Source organism: Dreissena polymorpha, unplaced genomic scaffold (genome assembly GCF_020536995.1).
Source record: "Dreissena polymorpha isolate Duluth1 unplaced genomic scaffold, UMN_Dpol_1.0 chrUn038, whole genome shotgun sequence".
Taxonomy (NCBI): domain Eukaryota; kingdom Metazoa; phylum Mollusca; class Bivalvia; order Myida; family Dreissenidae; genus Dreissena; species Dreissena polymorpha.
In genome coordinates, this window is record NW_026273352.1 from 135,564 (window position 1) to 153,263 (window position 17,700).

Consider the following 17,700-nt stretch of genomic DNA (forward strand, 5'->3'; position numbering starts at 1 on the left):
CCCCTGGTTCGAATCCCGCTCAGACCACGGATTTTTTGTCAGCAAAACAATAGTCCCACGCTTGCTTCTCTCCACCCAGGATATAATGGGGTACTTGATAGGGAAATGACGCCAATTTGTCGTGGTTGCATTCTGCGCGGAATGTTATCGGACGTTTTATATTTAAGTGATCGGGGGGGGGGGATTTAAAAGTGAAGGTCCGCTGAAGACGACTTATATCACATCAGACTATACACGACATTCCTTACTTATCCTTACCTTCACCTGTCTTTTTTTTCAGTTACCGGTGACATACCCTGGCCAGGCCTAATCGGTATAACAATCAACTCCATATGGTACTGGTGTTCGGACCAGGTAGGTGACAATTACAACATCAACGGAACATTTGAACATTTGCGTAAATGATAGATGTTGAAAAGTAATTCAATGAATGCCCACGCTGGTATTTATATATCCGCTAAAACTCAGATATTCGCCCGAATGGTGAATGACTTAAGTTCACCCGTCTGTTTCAGACTTCACAACACATGTTCTGGTGAATTGTTGTGAAAAATTCGCATTAAACCCGTTGGGCCAATGCAGTGTGATTTTGAAATTTCTAATTTTATTAGAATTTATTATTTTATTTTTACGAAAGGCGTGCTTTGTTATATCCCTTACACCTACAAAAAATAGGGACATATATATACATTTTCTTGGTTCTAGGAAAGCAACCAAGCAACCCGAAATTTGTAAAATGTGACATGTCATTCTTTCCTGTCATACTTTTGAGATGAAAGCAATACAAAAAAAAAATTGATATGATTTAATTCACATTCTACTCTTTACTGATATAAACTATTAAGCAGCAATATTCTGTTTCATAATGATTATTTACCAATTTCTAGACCTATGACCAATTTAGTTCATAAGCAATATTTTTACCAAAACATTTTCTCAAACAAACTTGTACTGTACCCATTAAATATATTCAATATGAAAAAAGAATGATCAAAATACGGATTGTTGTAGAAATAATTCTTAAATTCCAGATTATCAAAAGAGTATATTTGTAAGATTGCTTAAATAATCGGAAATGGGGCTATATGTTTACTTAAGTACAGAACATACGTAACTCGCAAATAGAGGCATTATTTTTTTAACTACAGAAAATCAAAACTCACATGTAGATAAAAAAAAATAATCAGGAACTTGAAAAACTGTTCGTTAGATATGTCATTTTGGTACAAACAACTCGCATTGTGGAACATATTCTACCTCATTTGCCTACCACCCAGGTGATAGTGCAGCGCGCCCTTGCGGGGAAGACGTACGACCACGCAAAGGCGGGCACGATCCTGTGCGCGTACATCAAGATACTTCCGCTCTTTATGCTCGTACTTCCGGGCATGATTGCGCGCATCCTGTTTCCAGGCAAGTGTCGTAAAAAGAAGGACCGGTCAGCATTCATTAGTCAGTTGTAAAACAGAAGACTAAACATGATTTATCCCACTTTTACGGCGAAATCGGTTGATTAAAGCCACGTTGATTAACTTTCTGCTATAAACCACGGCAGGTGTTAGGCTACATTGTAAACAAATGAAGCTCTTTGTATATAACAACTTAATGTTATATTGATTTTATCACACGTTTAAATTTGCAATTCAATATGAATACAATTGTTATTAATAACTCACGACTCTTTGTCAAAGAACGATGTTCTGATTTAAAAAAAATGATTAATTGACCAGCGGTTAATTTTGGAACGCGGAGTAATACACTGACGTTGGTTACACTACAGTCATTATCAAAGTACGACAAACACCCATGAAAACTTATTTTGTTTAAATAAAAAGGTTTTCTGAATAAAAAGTTGGATAAATAGAATATTAGAATAGTGTTGATTATAGATCAGGTTTATCATGCTCGGCACGAACACGTAAAAGCACTCGCCAAGGCTCGAGCTTTTTTTTAAGCCTCGCATGATAGACCTGATCTATAATCAACACTAACCTATTATTCTCTGTTTATATACGTGAGATTGTTATTCACTGTAAATATAATTTAAACCGAATTTTACCCAGTCTCATAACCGCGTTCTTATATTTTTTTAAGTTGAAAACGTTTAAGTCAACAAATATCATGTGATGATCATGTCATTAATAGAAAACGTGTGTAAATTGTTTATAAGAGAATTAGATTTGTATTGTAATATTGAATCACAACCCATGTGTAACGTTTCCTTCAATGCCATAAAAGTCGACATATCCCTATCGTTCCCGTTAGATAATACAAACTTTAATAAAGTACTTGAGTTTCTCCCAACTCGATTGTTATTGAATTGCGTGAGTGTTTGGTTGCTTGACATGCAATGTTTAGTTGGTCTTTGATATTTCAGAGACTGTGGGGTGTACAGACCCGGAAATATGTAAAGAAGTGTGCGGCAGTCCTGGGGGCTGTTCAAACGTAGCATACCCCACCCTTGTAGTTAACCTACTTCCTCCAGGTAGGCAGTTTTAATGTGACACCTTCCTAATAATAAACACCCTCCGTTAAAAAAGAGATTCTAGTGTAACGCATCCTACACTTAGTAACGTCATGCGCCTAATACGTTGTTCTATCGTGACGTTTCCCATCCTCGATATAAATACCTTATTGGAATGCAGTTCTACTGTGACGTATCCCATCCACAATATTAAGTTCGTTGTACATGACAGTCCGTTCAATTGTGGCATATCTAAAACTAATTATTATTATTTTGACTTCAGTATCGTTTTTCTTAAGTTGCGTATCACTCCATCGATATAGACGATTAAGCCATTTAATTTAGGTGAGATGAATACGTAATGCTTGTTAAAACGTCTTAAAACGACAGTTCGAATAAAGGAATATTTCAGTATTTCATAAATTGAATGTACATTTTTTTACGTGTTTACATTATAATTTCTAGATTTGTTGTGAACAAACAAACGTTGTGTAAATTACCAAAGTGTTAAATATTTTAATTTAGGGAGTGTCAGTGCCAAGTGTATAACACTATATCAAGAGGCTGTATTCCAAATTCCTGCACTCTCTCGCACACCACTCTACCGGTTTTTGGAAATGTATTACATTCTTTCTTGGAAAACAAGGCTTAATGCATGTGCTTAAAGCGTCGTCCCATATTAGCGCTCGATTGGTCAATGTCGGCTCGGGTACTACGTATATGAACCCCGAGTACTATTTAGTATACTTACATGTACACCGGGTTCAGACAGTATACTTAAACGTACCCGGTCGATATTAGACTGTACCCGAGTTGTAGTCCCGCCCACAATCCGATGTCGTAAAACGCGCTACCGATTACCGTAAAACGATATTGTTAATCCTAAACAAACTTTTATTTAAAAAAACTGCATCAACCTGCTTTTTGAGTATGAGTTTTAATAATTTAGAGGCCATTTAACAGAAAATTTGATATAAATGTGAACATAATTAATTCCAAAAAAACCCCGACAACGTCCGATTTAGCGTTAAAATTCCCGGGTACGTTTAAGTATATTTACCGTACCCGGGGTACATGTACGTATAGTTAAGAGTACCGGGTGTTCATGTAAGAAGTATACGGGCGGCCAATGACCAATCAAGCCATATTAGCCTGTTGGGTCCACACAGGCTAATCAGGGACAATGCTTTCCGCTCGTATGTCATTTTTCTTTTAAAGAAAGTCTCTTTTTTAGAGAGGATCCCAGTAAGGCAGAGGGTGTCGTACTAGATTAGCCTGTGTGGACTGCACAGGCTAATATGGAACAACACTTCACGCAAATTCATCAAGCCCAGTTTTCCCAGTACTAAGATCAAATAAGTTATTATGCACGTATCAAAACAAACGTTTGTGATATATTCAGGCGCGCGCGGTATGATGCTCGCGGTTATGATGTCAGCGCTGATGTCATCGTTGACGTCAATATTCAACAGCAGCAGCACCATATTCGCCATGGATATCTGGACCCACATCCGGAAGAAGGCGTCCGAACTGGAGCTGATGATTGTGGGAAGGTATGAATCTAAAAAAATGATGTATGAAATCTTACCAGTATGACTTTTCCGCCAAACACTCCAAATAGTCCATTGCTTCAAACTTACATTATTTATGTGTGTAAAGGATTGGATATATGCGTGTATTAAATCCATAGGGACCGTTGATGGAACACATACATTTCGATTGCCTTATTATAAATCACATACATATATCAACAATCTGAATATGCAAGGCGTCTTAAAGGCACACACGTTACACTTGCTGAACAAAATCTTAGGGCAACAACCTTAGTTAACATCTGTAAACCAGTAGCATACATTACTTACATAGTATCGCTCTTATTTGTTTATTTGAGTCTCGATCTAGGTAAACATTGCAAAATGCCTGCGCTTTAAATGTCTTCCAAGATTAGCCTGGGCTAATGTACATGATTACCTGGGACGACACTTGACGCACATACATACACACACATGATTACCTGGGACGACACTTGACGCACATACATACACACACATGATTACCTGGGACGACACTTGACGCACATACATACACACACATGATTACCTGGGACGACACTTGACGCACATACATACACACACATGATTACCTGGGACGACACTTGACGCACATACATACACACACATGATTACCTGGGACGTCACTTGACGCACATACATACACACACATGATTACCTGGGACGACACTTGACGCACATACATACACTCATGTTTTCCCATTGCGATGCTCATTTCTAATTTATTTTTCTGTTTGCGAACGTGTATTCTATGGTGTTCGTGATTTTCCTCGTCTAGATTACTATCATCTGGATCCCGGTCCTGCGAATGACTGGTACCGAGCTCTATATGTATATCAATATAATGCTGTTTTAGGATGTTCGTGATTGTCCTCGTCGTTATAAGTATCATCTGGATCCCGGTCCTGCGGCTGACTGGTACCGAGCTTTATGTGTATATCCAGGAGGTGTCCAGTTTCCTACAGCCACCTATATGCTGTATTTTCCTCCTAGCCATATTTTGGCCTCGCCTTAACGAGCAGGTTTGTTTAGCCATAGCTTACTCACGAACAATCACTTGTAAGCAAGCAGTCCCGCTCATAAGTAATATATATGAGTTCAGCTATAATTGACAAACGATCCCAAAATGGCCAACGCGATCTAAAACGATAATATAACAAAAATGCAGTTAATATTCGAAAAATGCAAAGTGATAAGGTCTAAACATAGCGATTATAAACGAACAAGTTATGCAGTCACTTGAAGAATCTTTTTGAATACTGGTTACATTCCCATTTCTCGATGGAAAATTCTTACATGGGCTAAGCTAACTTTGGAAAGTTCCTCTGTGAATACCAAATGGTTTTGTTATTTCTTACTCTCTATATATAATTGCCCAGACTGTTTTGTGATTTATTTATCTCTTTGAGCATGTTTAAGTAAACTATCAATATCAAGATTGTTTATTTTATAAGTATATTATATTAGTCGGAATGAAATTGCGCTGTTGAGAAAATGCATGTTCGTAGACACGTTAATGTGATTTTTTAAAATAACTGAGGAACTTGTGAAGAACTTTTACCCCGTATGTGTTAGTGTTAACTTAGTGGATCAGATAAACAGTTAAATCAACGAAAACTAATTACCCACATATAATAATACATTTACAGAAGATGTATTTTTGTTGTTTTCAATCTTTTATATATTATTAATCATGTTGCTTAGTGAAGAATAACTCTTCATTATAACGGTCCAAATTAGCCTAAATAATTTCAATAGTCTTAACTTATTCATGTGCTTTAATAATTGGTATATCTGTTTGTTGATATAAATACTATATTGGTGAGTCTCAGATTTGTATCAATAGTGAAGGGTTGTCAGCATTATTAATTATGTATCTGCATTACCGACTAATTATACATACTCGAAATAGTACAATGGTAATGAATTTAAAATTGTTCTATTATATCATTAATGTACTCAATACAGTACCCGTCTCCCTTTAAGACACCAATCACTGGTTCTACCCAGAAAACGGACTCGAAAGCGGTTCAATAAACATTATGCATTATATTCAATCCAGCTTAAATAAGAAAACTAAACTAACCTCTGCCCCTTTTCCAGGGCGCGTTCTGGGGCTTAGTTTTCGGTATGTTGGTCGGCCTGGCCCGCTTCGTGGGCGAGTACTCATTCAAAGCGCCCGTGTGTGGGGAAGAGGACACCCGCCCCGGCATCATCAAGAACTTCCACTATCTATACTTCTCCATATTTTTGTTCGTTGTTACCGGAATGGTCGCCACTATCGTTACCATGGCCACCAAACCCATAGATCGCCGCTGTGTAAGTATAGGCCATCTACGTACATTTGTTGGTATCGATATATTCGTATTTATTTTAATAAATGTAGGAACTGTTGTCTGAGAAATCTACGTACAGTTGTTGGATTCGATATATTCTTATTTATTTAACAAAGGTAACAATTGTTGTCTGGGACATCAACGTACAGTTGTTGGGTTCGATATATTCGTATTTATTATATACCTGTTTAATGCTTTTAACAAAATACTGGTTGTATCAATCGTTGAAATAAAAAATCCCGTATTACGATTCTCGCTGTTTCCAATTCCGTATTACCATAATAGCCGGACTACTTCGACCCATTTAATAACGTCATATTACGCACACCGAAAATATAATGTCTGTCTGTCTGTCTGTCTTAAATAAACTATGCCATGTATTTCATTTCAAGGTGTGTGGCTTTAATTTCATTCATCATCTTAGAAGTTCCATTTCGCATTACTGCGCAATATTGCACCCTGCTTGTTTCACGTGTAGTTGTACCGGCTCACATTCTGGACGCGTCACAGCAAGAAGCCGCGCCTGGATATCGACACCGTGCACGCGGACTACTCGAGCTCGAGCAGTGGAACCTCCTCCGAGTCGCATGAACGCGAGATGCAGGTGCTCAAACAAACAGGTGAGCAATGTTATTTAAATACCCAAAGGATATCAACACATGTCCGGGTATCATATTATTCGAATACTGCTTTAGTTTTGTGACAGTAATTAATTATCCGAATAATTGTAAACAAAATTATACTATTTGACGGTTTATGTCGGTTTATACATATGTGATAGTATTGGGAGAGAGCATGCGAATATCTTGATTCAAAATCTGGCAACCTTTCATATCTCCAAAATATTACCCAGCCTTATGCTTTTCATCAAAATACTGACTGCATCAGGCGCTTTTTACCAATATGTGAGAAATTCCCTTTGAATTGTTAAAACATGCGCGTGTATCTTTTAACATTATGTAAACTCAATACTTAAAGAGACGTATTGATAATCATTACGATTGCATATCACGAATCAACTTTTGAATCACTTAATATGTTGTTTTTTTGCAGACGAGAGTGAGGATTTTCCAGAAAAGCCAGAGAATACCGAGGCGGGGGACGTTATAGTTGAAGACTCCGAAAATAACGCAAACCACGGTGAGTTTGAATTTACAGTGCGCGGATAAGCACTTTAGTGGCCAATAGGCAGTATTTGACCAAATCTCTAATAGAACGCCAGTACCCAGTCGATTTCAATCGTTCACATTAGAATTGCACCGTGACGGCTGGCAAGACATAATGTGACTATATCATTGTATAGGTAGAAAATGGCAGTATGATACCGTACTTCAAATACGGCATAATGATTATTTGATAAAAATTGTGGAAAACAATCGATGTAGTCCGTATTTAAGGTATTTAACTCTTTATTCAGAAAGAACTAATATGAAACTTAAATTACTATAGGTGGTTACCGTTCGGTCATTACCATACCATAATTATTTTTTCTCGTCACGGTCTCATTGAGCGATTAAAAGTCGCGGAGCCCATAAGCAGTTGCCGACTCGGTCTAATGGGTTATCAGGGTCTAGTGTGAAAGGAGAGAACCCGGAACATAAAAGCCGTAACCACGGCGTAATTTAAGTACAACGGTGAGTGTGGGGACTGAAGGAGCTGGATTATAATTTAGTTTGATATTTGAAGACTCAGATACTAATTTAAACCACGGTGAGTGTGATAGTTGAATACTCCGATCATAACCCTTTCCACGATGTTTGCTGACTATTATTGTAAACTGACTTATGACAATGATCATAAACTGACCACGCTTGTTAGCTTATAGTGTTCATATTGCAGGGGGTACTTCCTGTTATCGCCGGATATTCAACTGGATCTGTGGACTGGAGAATGTCGACAAGACTCATATAAACAAGCGGAAGGTACAATATGCTCCTCGTTTTTTTCACAACGACTTTTCGTAAATCATGAAACACGGATGATTAGATTTAAAGAGGCGATTTCATTCTGTTAAAATCCCGAATTACTTTTAAGATTTAACTTTCCTTATTTTATGCTAAATAATTAATAACGAAAATTGTCAGTGGGACCAAACTTCGAACCATACACTAATGTGAGATACTCCTTATTGTATTAATACATAGAATCATCCAAATGAAATCGTTGGTATTCGGAGTTTTTGCGCTATTTCAAAGTGAAAACTCGAAAGCTGTTATTGCGCTGACATGGTTGCGGTCAGGGAGACGATTTTTATTCGATAGAGTGCTCATAAAAATCATGAATATCTTCCACTAAACAATAAGTCTGATCATCAACAATCAGATCACACAATGTTTTTAAAAAATCCACTTTTCATTATTTCGTTCACCATTCTCTTATCCGTTGCCGTACCAGGGTGTGGTTTTACAAAGCATTCTATTTTATTTTAGAAAATCATATTTTAACTGTTGTCAAAAACATATTCCTATTAACATCTCCTCTGTTTTAAAACAATAATTCTTGTGAAAATGTAACGTTATGTTTAAAGCGGGTATATACGATTTTTTGTATGTGTTTAATTGTAATATATTGATAAAATATGTTACAATAACACAAAATAGGCAAGAAAAATTATACATTAAAGCCGAATTTCGTAAAATGCAGCAGACAAATTAGCGCCCCGAGCCGATAGTGACGTACATATTTTCCTACAATAACCGAAGCACTCGTCTTTGTATTATAAACCGTTAAACTACGAGGGGTGTTCCAGAAGTTCTTGGATTTTCGCTATAACTTATTAGTTTGCTGGTAAAAGTCAATGAAATTTACATATAATACAAACCAATTGCCATGAACTTTATATATAAGCTAAAAATGCATGAATTCCATAAAGCGCGTTTGAAACGCGTTGCCATAGAGACCTCAGTAACGACATGCGGCGCACGCGTGTATTTTATTATAAGTGTGAGCGTTACGCGAATATAATTTGGTTTAAATGTCGTTGATAAACAGAATTGACGGCAAATTTCACGTTACAGCGCCTAAGTCCACCTTACAGCCCGGATTTGGCCCCTATGGACTTCCGCGTCTTCCCGGAAGTTAAATCACAGTTGCGCGGTATTCGCTTTGCAAGTAAACAGGAACTTACAGTTGCAGCAAAGCGAATCGTGTCGTCTTTTGACGCTGACTGGTATAGAGACACGTTTGACAAGTGGATTTCCCGACACATAAAGTGCATTCGTATTGGAGGTGATTATGTGGAAAAGATTTGACAGTTGTTAACTTCATAACGTCATTGACTTTGAACAGAAACGTTACACGTGCGTCGGTGTGCGCATTGTGCACATGTTTAAATCTCTGATATATATTTATTGTTTTATGTATTTCCATGATGTTGGGAGAGTAGATTTGGAAAGGAGGAAATATTCTTTACATGCTATTTGTTTGTCCATTTATGTTACCAAATGAAAGTTATAGCGAAAATCCACGAACTTCTGGAACACCCCTCGTAAGTTTAGATGCACATCGTACATGTATGGTATACATGCTGGCGAATTCGGCTGTACAGCCGTTTTCAATTTCATAATTAAATATCTGGCTTATTTTGCATTTTCGACACATGTTCTTCTTAACTTTTATTTTAATTTATATTGAAATATATATATAATTAGTTTTTTACACAGTTTTTATAAAGTTATAAATATTTAACAAAATCGTATATACCCGCTTTAACTGTATTTGTGTGAATATTTGATCGGATTTACGGATAACGATGCATGTCAACATCCTGTATTATCATAACTTCATAGGTTCAGAGGGTGGATATGGTAGATATCGCTGAGCAGCCTCGCTGGAAACTCGTCTCCAACGTAGCAGCAGTCGTCTGTATGATATGCATGATCACCGTCGCCATCGTGTTTGCATAAACACCGTAGCCATCGTGTAGGCCTAGACCATTCTATACATAAATGGTGACGTCACTACGTTATTGTCACCTCTATACTTAGACGCATCACGCACCTCCATTTGGAGGCATTTATGACTACGACACAAAGAAGTCCGCGGATGAATGAAGAATTTGCTTTATAAGTAAACTTTCATGTTATGATTTAAAAGTTAAGTATAATTTTGTTCAGTCTTACGGTCTTATGTTAGTATAAATTAAAATTTTCGTAAGTTTTCAACAATTTCGCTCTTTATTCATTTTTTTAAAACTGTACTTTCACTTTCGGTTGTATAACAACATGTATCCTTTATTGACGAAAGTTTGCAGTGAAATAGCGTTTTCAAAACCGCTTAAAAAGTTTCAGAAGGTGTATCTGATGCGTGTTATGAATAGACACAATGTCATAGCTATATTGCCGACTAGTATGGGAACAATTTGGTATTTCAAGTGGCTCCATTTGCATTGCAAGAGAAGTTCAAATTGACTTGTTCAGTTTGTTGAATCGAGGGCTTAACGGAAAACTGCAGTATCTCCTTCTTTATTTAATATGAGTTACAACAGTCTTCCGTTCACCCCTCGAAATTTTGACACCCTAATTATATATTTTTTTTAAAGTGCCTGAGATATTTTTTTCTTTAAATAAACGAGATCAATGAAAATTTTAGTAAAAGCACAGCATTGATGTTCTATGATGGTCATTTTTTAGTGGAATAGTATGTTACAATAAAACAATTATAACTATTGTATTAATGAATTTAGATTAGATGTCATCTTTAAATGGGGTAGTTATTCATTATATGAGATTAGCACATTATATAGTTGAAAAATAAATAACACTTTAATGACTTACCATATTAAAATAAAGTAGCATAGAATATGTTGCAGGTCATAAAATGTAAAACTGAAATTGAAGAAGCTTTACAAATATTTTACACTGACAACACTGTTGGTTTTCCAAAAAAAATCCTTCCTATCTACCTGCCCTAGTTTTTTGGGGCAAATTTAAATATTATTAATATCATTGAATTAAATTATTAAAATATCAATATGTTTTGATTACATTAGCTTATTTTATTATTAATAATAAATACTTTCCAAGGAAAGTCCAATTCTGTTTTAATTAGTCTTAATTAGGTACTAGTAAAATTGAAAATATCAGTGACATCCAACACTTGGCTTATATGCGTATGAATGCATATTTTCTTTGACAGTTACATAGTACCCTATGTAATTGGATTAAAAACAACAAATAACTATAGTTCCACAACCCAGCCCATGTTGACTCAAGCGGAATTAATTCATCAATTGATCCTATTTAATTATATAAAAAACAACATGCGTAAGATTTTGAGAATATCCCATGTATTCCCCTAGTATTCCTCTAGTACACCAACATGCAGGTCTTACTTATGATTTACATGCACTCCTTAAACAGTTTAACAAAAATAATGACTGATTAATCCAAAGAAAACAACAAACAAGCTGCTTCACATAAAAATATTTCATAAGCAAAATAATCATTTTATAATAAATCAAGATTATACTTCAACCAAACCATTATAAATTTATTGTGGGGTGGGGGTGGGGGGGGGGGTAATGTAAGCACTAAAACTAAAATGGGGGAAATGTCTGGGGAGGGAACATCTTAGGGGGGGCGTCCGGAAATCCTGCTAAGGGCGACAGTGTTGTTAATGTGTCTTTAGAAGAAATAACTGAAGGAAAGTACTCATTGGTGTATGCCCATCCAGAAGCATTTCTGAGCATATAAATTGGAACAGCAATATTGAGTGCATTTGAAAGAGATATAACTGTTTCATGCATTGCTTTTGGTGAAGCCCACAAGTCATGGTCCTTTAATGGTAGCTTTCTTATTAGGGAATTTTATACTTATTTTTTACTCTACAATCTAGCTCTTTTGTCATAAAATGAGAAGTTTTATTATCCAACAGGTTTTGTGTTTTGAACCTCACAAATTTTATAATACCAAAGTGCCATCATATAATCATCATCACAATCAGCAGCAGCATTATCATATCATCATCATCATCGTTAGCAGCAGCATCATTGTGTTGTATTATCAGAATTAAATACAAATACAAACACAGCCATTACAACTCTTACTACTACTGCTACTAATTAATTAATTATCTACTACTACAACAAGAACAGCAACTACTACTACTGATCTTACTTCTACTACCACTAGTCTACTACTACTACTACTACTACTACAACTGCTACTACTTCTACTGCTACTACTACTACTACTACCACCACCACCACCACAACCACCACCACTACTACTACTACTACTACTTGGTACACCAGAACGTGTTGTCCATGGAGACGATAATGAGAACTTCCAGAGTATTGATCGAACCCACGCCCAGCGGACATCATTCTCTACACCATAGCGACCATGAATTAATATTTGACGCCATGTACAACATAATTCACCTTATTACAAAAAACATGGAATTCACAAAATGACTTAAAATGCTTTAAAATAAATGCAAATTTGAAATTTGAAACAAAACAACCTAAGCAATACATAATAAGAAACACTACATTATTAAAACACTGATACCATGAACATTTTAGGGTGTAACACCTTATGTACATGTACCAGACCTTTTATGTACTACCGGTACTTTGAAACTTTATGTACCACCTACATAAAATATAGGTGTTATTGTCCATTTATTCATAGCAGTCCTAATGAATTAAGGTCATTCTCTAAACATGATTAAAGTCTAAAGAAGGAAATAATTTGATTTTTTTACAGTTTGAACATTATGGTCATTCTCTCTACTCTTCAAAGTATCACATTTCAATTATACAATATAATACAAACATTTTAGACTTTATAATCCTTAGTCAGGATAAGATAAGAGACAAATGAATTTTTATAATTTACTTCAATTTCAGGTAAGACTAATAAATCATTTATTAAGTACTACATGTACTTGGGCTAATAAATTAAACTTAGACACTAAGTGACACTTAGACAATCTGACAAAATATAAAATCTATGGCCAATATATAAGTCTTAATTCATAAATACTATCACACAAAATACATTTCATCAATAACACACATTCATATTAAATTAGTTATCTCTTTATATTATAAATATGGTACATAAAGTGTCAGATAGTGGTACATAAAGTGTCGGTACATAAACGGACTGGTACGTAATGTGTGACATTCAACATTTTAAAAATCAGTTAACAATATATGGACTTCATTGTTTTGCATATACGCAATCAAAGCATATTTATTAAAAATTAAAACACACTGTTCATGGCTGTATCTTTTTATTTATACATGCATAAACTATTCTGGTTATTAATACATTTTTAAAATTATATATAAACAAGAGCACCACATTATGGGTGCCAAGCTAGGCTGCGGTGCAGTTTTGAATAAATGAAATTTATTAAAAGAATTTTTAGAGGTTAGTGACCTTGACCTTTGACCGAGTGACCCCAAAATGGGTGTGGTGTGTAGAAATCATCACGGTGCATATACATGTGAGGTTTCAATGTTATAGGTGGAAGCACTTTGATTTTAGAGCCGATGTAAAGATTTTAGCATGACGCGGACATCTGACGACGAGCTATGACAATACCTAGGGTTTTCCCCGAAAACAGCCGAGCTAAAATTGAGCGCCATTAGTCCAAATTTTTGACGCTCTTAAATATTAAGCTACTTTTTATATGGGTAATATTTGGAGCAAAGAATTTAGCCCATATAAAAAGTATCTCTAAATTCTTTGCGCGTCTTATAAATAAGACTAGAGCGCCATATAAATTAAATGGAAAACATACAACATTATGTCAAGAAGAATAAAGCTGTAAAAATCTCACCTGCTCGTCTTTGATGTTGCAATTAGCACATTCAGCATTTTCAGTATCTACTAAATAAATATATGAAAGTGCCAAATGTCCAAGATACTATGACGTCCTCCTCAAAATGTTAGATCCTTTGAACTCCATTTATTTTATCCCTGATTAATCCTCTCACACATGAGGCCTACATGTAAGATTCCTTGTAATGTTCACAGCGTTTATTTTAAATCGTTTACGTTCTCAAATTTCAGCAGGTATTTAATTATAAATATTTATTAATGATTTTGATTTATTTACTATTTCGAAGATACAGTCTTGCAACGTGTTTAGTTAGTCTAAGTTACGTGTTTAGTGATTCTTACAAACAATAGACTGACATGAAAAGTGGCTCCTTTTGAAGCATAAACTGCATCCATGTATATATTACAGCTGGCCCGGTTTGATGGGGCCTGTTTTTGATAATAATTAATTACCATTTTTCACTTCCGTGTTTATTATGTTTACCAACGCCATGATGGAAAAAAGTCCGTTTCCCACAATGCTTAGCGCGCATTCACACAGGTCAGTAAGACCGGTGTGACACAATGGGCCTAGACACCTTAGCCATCGCGTTTATATAAACACCGTCGCCATCGTGTTTGCATAAACAAGGTAGCCATCGTGTTTGCATACACACCGTCCCGATCGTGTATACATAAACACAGTAGCCATCGTGTTTGCATAAACACAGTGCCGATCATGTTTGCCTAAACACCGTCGCCATACTGTTAGCCTTCGCACACAGTAACGCAGCAATTGGTCAATATATTGTGTAAACACCCTACTATAAGTACATATATTTAACGAAAAGATGTTAAAAACACCGTACTACATTACATTAAAAACACCGTACTACATTACATTAAAAACACCGTACTATATGGAACTTGCTTACAAGATTGTACAAATATCGTGCTACCTAGACTTTTGTGGCTAGATTGTAAAAACCCCGCAGTACGTGGTCATTTACGGCTCTTTGGTAAAAACATCATACTACGAAGACATTGTTGAGTGCTTTAGCTTAACACAGTACAATGTGGATATTGCTGAATATATTTAATAAATACCGAGCTACCTAAGTATTACTGACTATTTGTATTAACACTGTACTACATCGAAATTTGCTGAGTGGTTTGTTAAAACATTGAACTTCGTGGATATTGATGACTTGATTGAATATATAAACATCCTACAAGGTTTACATTTATGGCTGTATTTGGTCAACGCAATACCATGTGGACATACATGACCAGAGAGTATCAAGATCGCACTGTGTTGTCATTGGTGACTACATGGTATAAAAGCCGTACTGCTTGAGCTTTGCTGACAGGATTGTGTTACCACCGTTCTACGTAGAAACAGCTAAATGGTTGAAATAAACAACTAATTTTGTTAACATGCTGAATAGATTGTATAGACGCCATATAACGCGGACATTTACGACTATCTGGTTGAAGCACTTTATTACGAAGACATTTAGAGGGGGTAATCACGTGATAGTCAAGATGGCGACGTCCATGCCGAGGCAGTTATTTTTCGCCATTTTATACCCTTTATTATGTTTGTTTATTTTTTAAATGAAGCACACTTTCAGCCATATCAGTAAAAAAGGTTATTAGCGTTAATTTCGTATTTAAATTCGCTTTATATCTCGACTTTACTCCCCGCAAATTTCCTTAGTGGAGCCCTAATTAGGTCATCCCGCTAAGAAAGTTCGCAGCGAGTAAAGTCGAGATGCAGAGCGAATATGAATATGAAATGAAAGCCAGTTACTTTCTTCCTACAGTGGCTGGAAAGTGACTGGAATTAAAAATATTATACATGTAATAAAGGATATAAAACGACGAAAAATACCTGCCTCGGCATGGACGTCGCCGTCATGTTTGTCACTTGATTAACCCCTCTTACATTGTTGATTGGTTTAAATTAGCATCGTAAAACGTGGACATAGCTGATAAGATTAAATAAACACCGTTTTACATAGTTATCACTGACAATACTGTATACCCACAGTACTACATCGAAAATTGCTGAGTGGTTTGTTAAAACATCGATCCTCGTGGACATTGCTGATTGAATTGAATAAACACCGTACGACCTGACCATTATTGATTACATAGTAAAAGCACCGTTTAACGTGGATATTGGTGGCTAGATTGTATCAACATCGTACTGCGTGTATATTGATGACTAGATTGTATAAACATCTCTAAAAGTAAACATCTGACTGGATTGTATAAACATTGCACTGCGTGGATATTGATGACTAGATTGTATAAAAATCGTTAAAAATAAACAACTGACTAGATTGTATAAACACCGCACTGCTTGGATATTGATGACTAGATTGTACAATGTTTGTACTGCGTGGATATTGATGACTTAATTGTATAAACATCGTTAAAAGAAAACATCTGACTAGATTGTATAAACATCGCAATAAGTGGACATTATTGACTAGATTGTATAAACATCGTACTGCGTAGATATTGATGACTAGATTGTAGAAACATCGTACTGCATGGACATTAATGACTAGATTGTATAAACATCGCACAAAGTGGATATTGATGACCATATTGTATAAACATCGCATAACGTTGATATTAATGACTATATTGTATAAACATCACACAATACGGATATTGATAACTAGATAGTATAAACATCGCACAATGTGGATATTGATAACTAGATTGTATAAAAATAGCACAACGTGGCTATTGATGACTATATTGTATAAACATCGCACTACGTGGATATTAATGACTAGATTGTATAAACATCGCACAATGTGGATATTGATGACTAGATTGTATAAACATCGCACAATGTGGATATTGATGACCATATTGTATAAACATCGCATAACATGGATATTCATGACTAGATTGTATAAACATCGCACAACGTGGATATTGATGACTAGATTGTATAAACATCGCACAACGTTGATATTGAGTACTAGATTGTATAAACATCGTACTGCGTGTATATTGATAACTAGATTGTATAAACATTGCACAACGTTGATATTGATGACTAGATTGTATAAACATCGCACAATGTGGATGTGATGACTAGATTGTATAAACATCGCACAACGTCGATATTAATGACTGGATTGTATAAACATCGCACTACGTGGATATTGATGACTAAATTCTATAAACATCGCACAACATTGATATTTATGACTACATTGTAAAAACAATGAACTGCGTGGATATTGATGACTAGATTGTACAAACATCGCACACCTTAGATATTGATGACTTGATGGTATAAACATCACAAAACGTGGATATTGATGAATATATTGTATCAACATCGAACTGCGTGGATATTGATGGCGAGATTGTATTAATTAACTTTATAATATTAGACGAGAATGTGTTCAATTTGTTCGCCCCATACAAGTTGAGCCTCGCCAATAAAGCTCGAAACTCGCATTTTTCGACAATCTTGGACGCCATTTTGAACTTGTATGCTTAGTTTTGGTGCAAATGTTTAA

General features: G+C 35.7%; 2 protein-coding genes across 15 annotated transcripts in view; both read left to right on the forward strand.

Moving 5' to 3' along the window:
- The window catches only part of LOC127863793 (uncharacterized), a 147,444-nt gene extending 132,176 nt beyond the window's left edge, over nucleotides 1–15,268 (forward strand). The window contains exon 6 of the mRNA XM_052403454.1: nucleotides 14,746–15,268. The gene's annotated coding sequence lies outside the window, so the exon portion shown is untranslated. The remainder of the gene's footprint in view (nucleotides 1–14,745) is intronic.
- Nucleotides 1–15,268, forward strand: part of LOC127863790 (sodium/glucose cotransporter 4-like) — a 29,852-nt gene extending 14,584 nt beyond the window's left edge. For 8 of the 14 annotated variants that reach the window (XM_052403444.1, XM_052403442.1, XM_052403440.1 and 5 more), the window contains 10 exons: nucleotides 281–354; nucleotides 1,278–1,413; nucleotides 2,378–2,485; nucleotides 3,867–4,017; nucleotides 4,892–5,057; nucleotides 6,139–6,354; nucleotides 6,850–6,991; nucleotides 7,425–7,511; nucleotides 8,211–8,293; nucleotides 9,389–9,886. In XM_052403444.1, the coding sequence (XP_052259404.1) occupies nucleotides 281–354; nucleotides 1,278–1,413; nucleotides 2,378–2,485; nucleotides 3,867–4,017; nucleotides 4,892–5,057; nucleotides 6,139–6,354; nucleotides 6,850–6,991; nucleotides 7,425–7,511; nucleotides 8,211–8,293; nucleotides 9,389–9,622 (1,397 nt within the window). In that variant the 3' untranslated portion in view covers nucleotides 9,623–9,886. Of the gene's footprint in view, nucleotides 1–280; nucleotides 355–1,277; nucleotides 1,414–2,377; nucleotides 2,486–3,866; nucleotides 4,018–4,891; nucleotides 5,058–6,138; nucleotides 6,355–6,849; nucleotides 6,992–7,424; nucleotides 7,512–8,210; nucleotides 8,294–9,388; nucleotides 9,890–10,159; nucleotides 10,299–14,737 lie in introns of those variants that run through there. The other 6 variants (XM_052403446.1, XM_052403447.1, XM_052403448.1 and 3 more) reach the window with 2 other exon arrangements.
- Nucleotides 15,269–17,700: the final 2,432 nt, after the last annotated feature.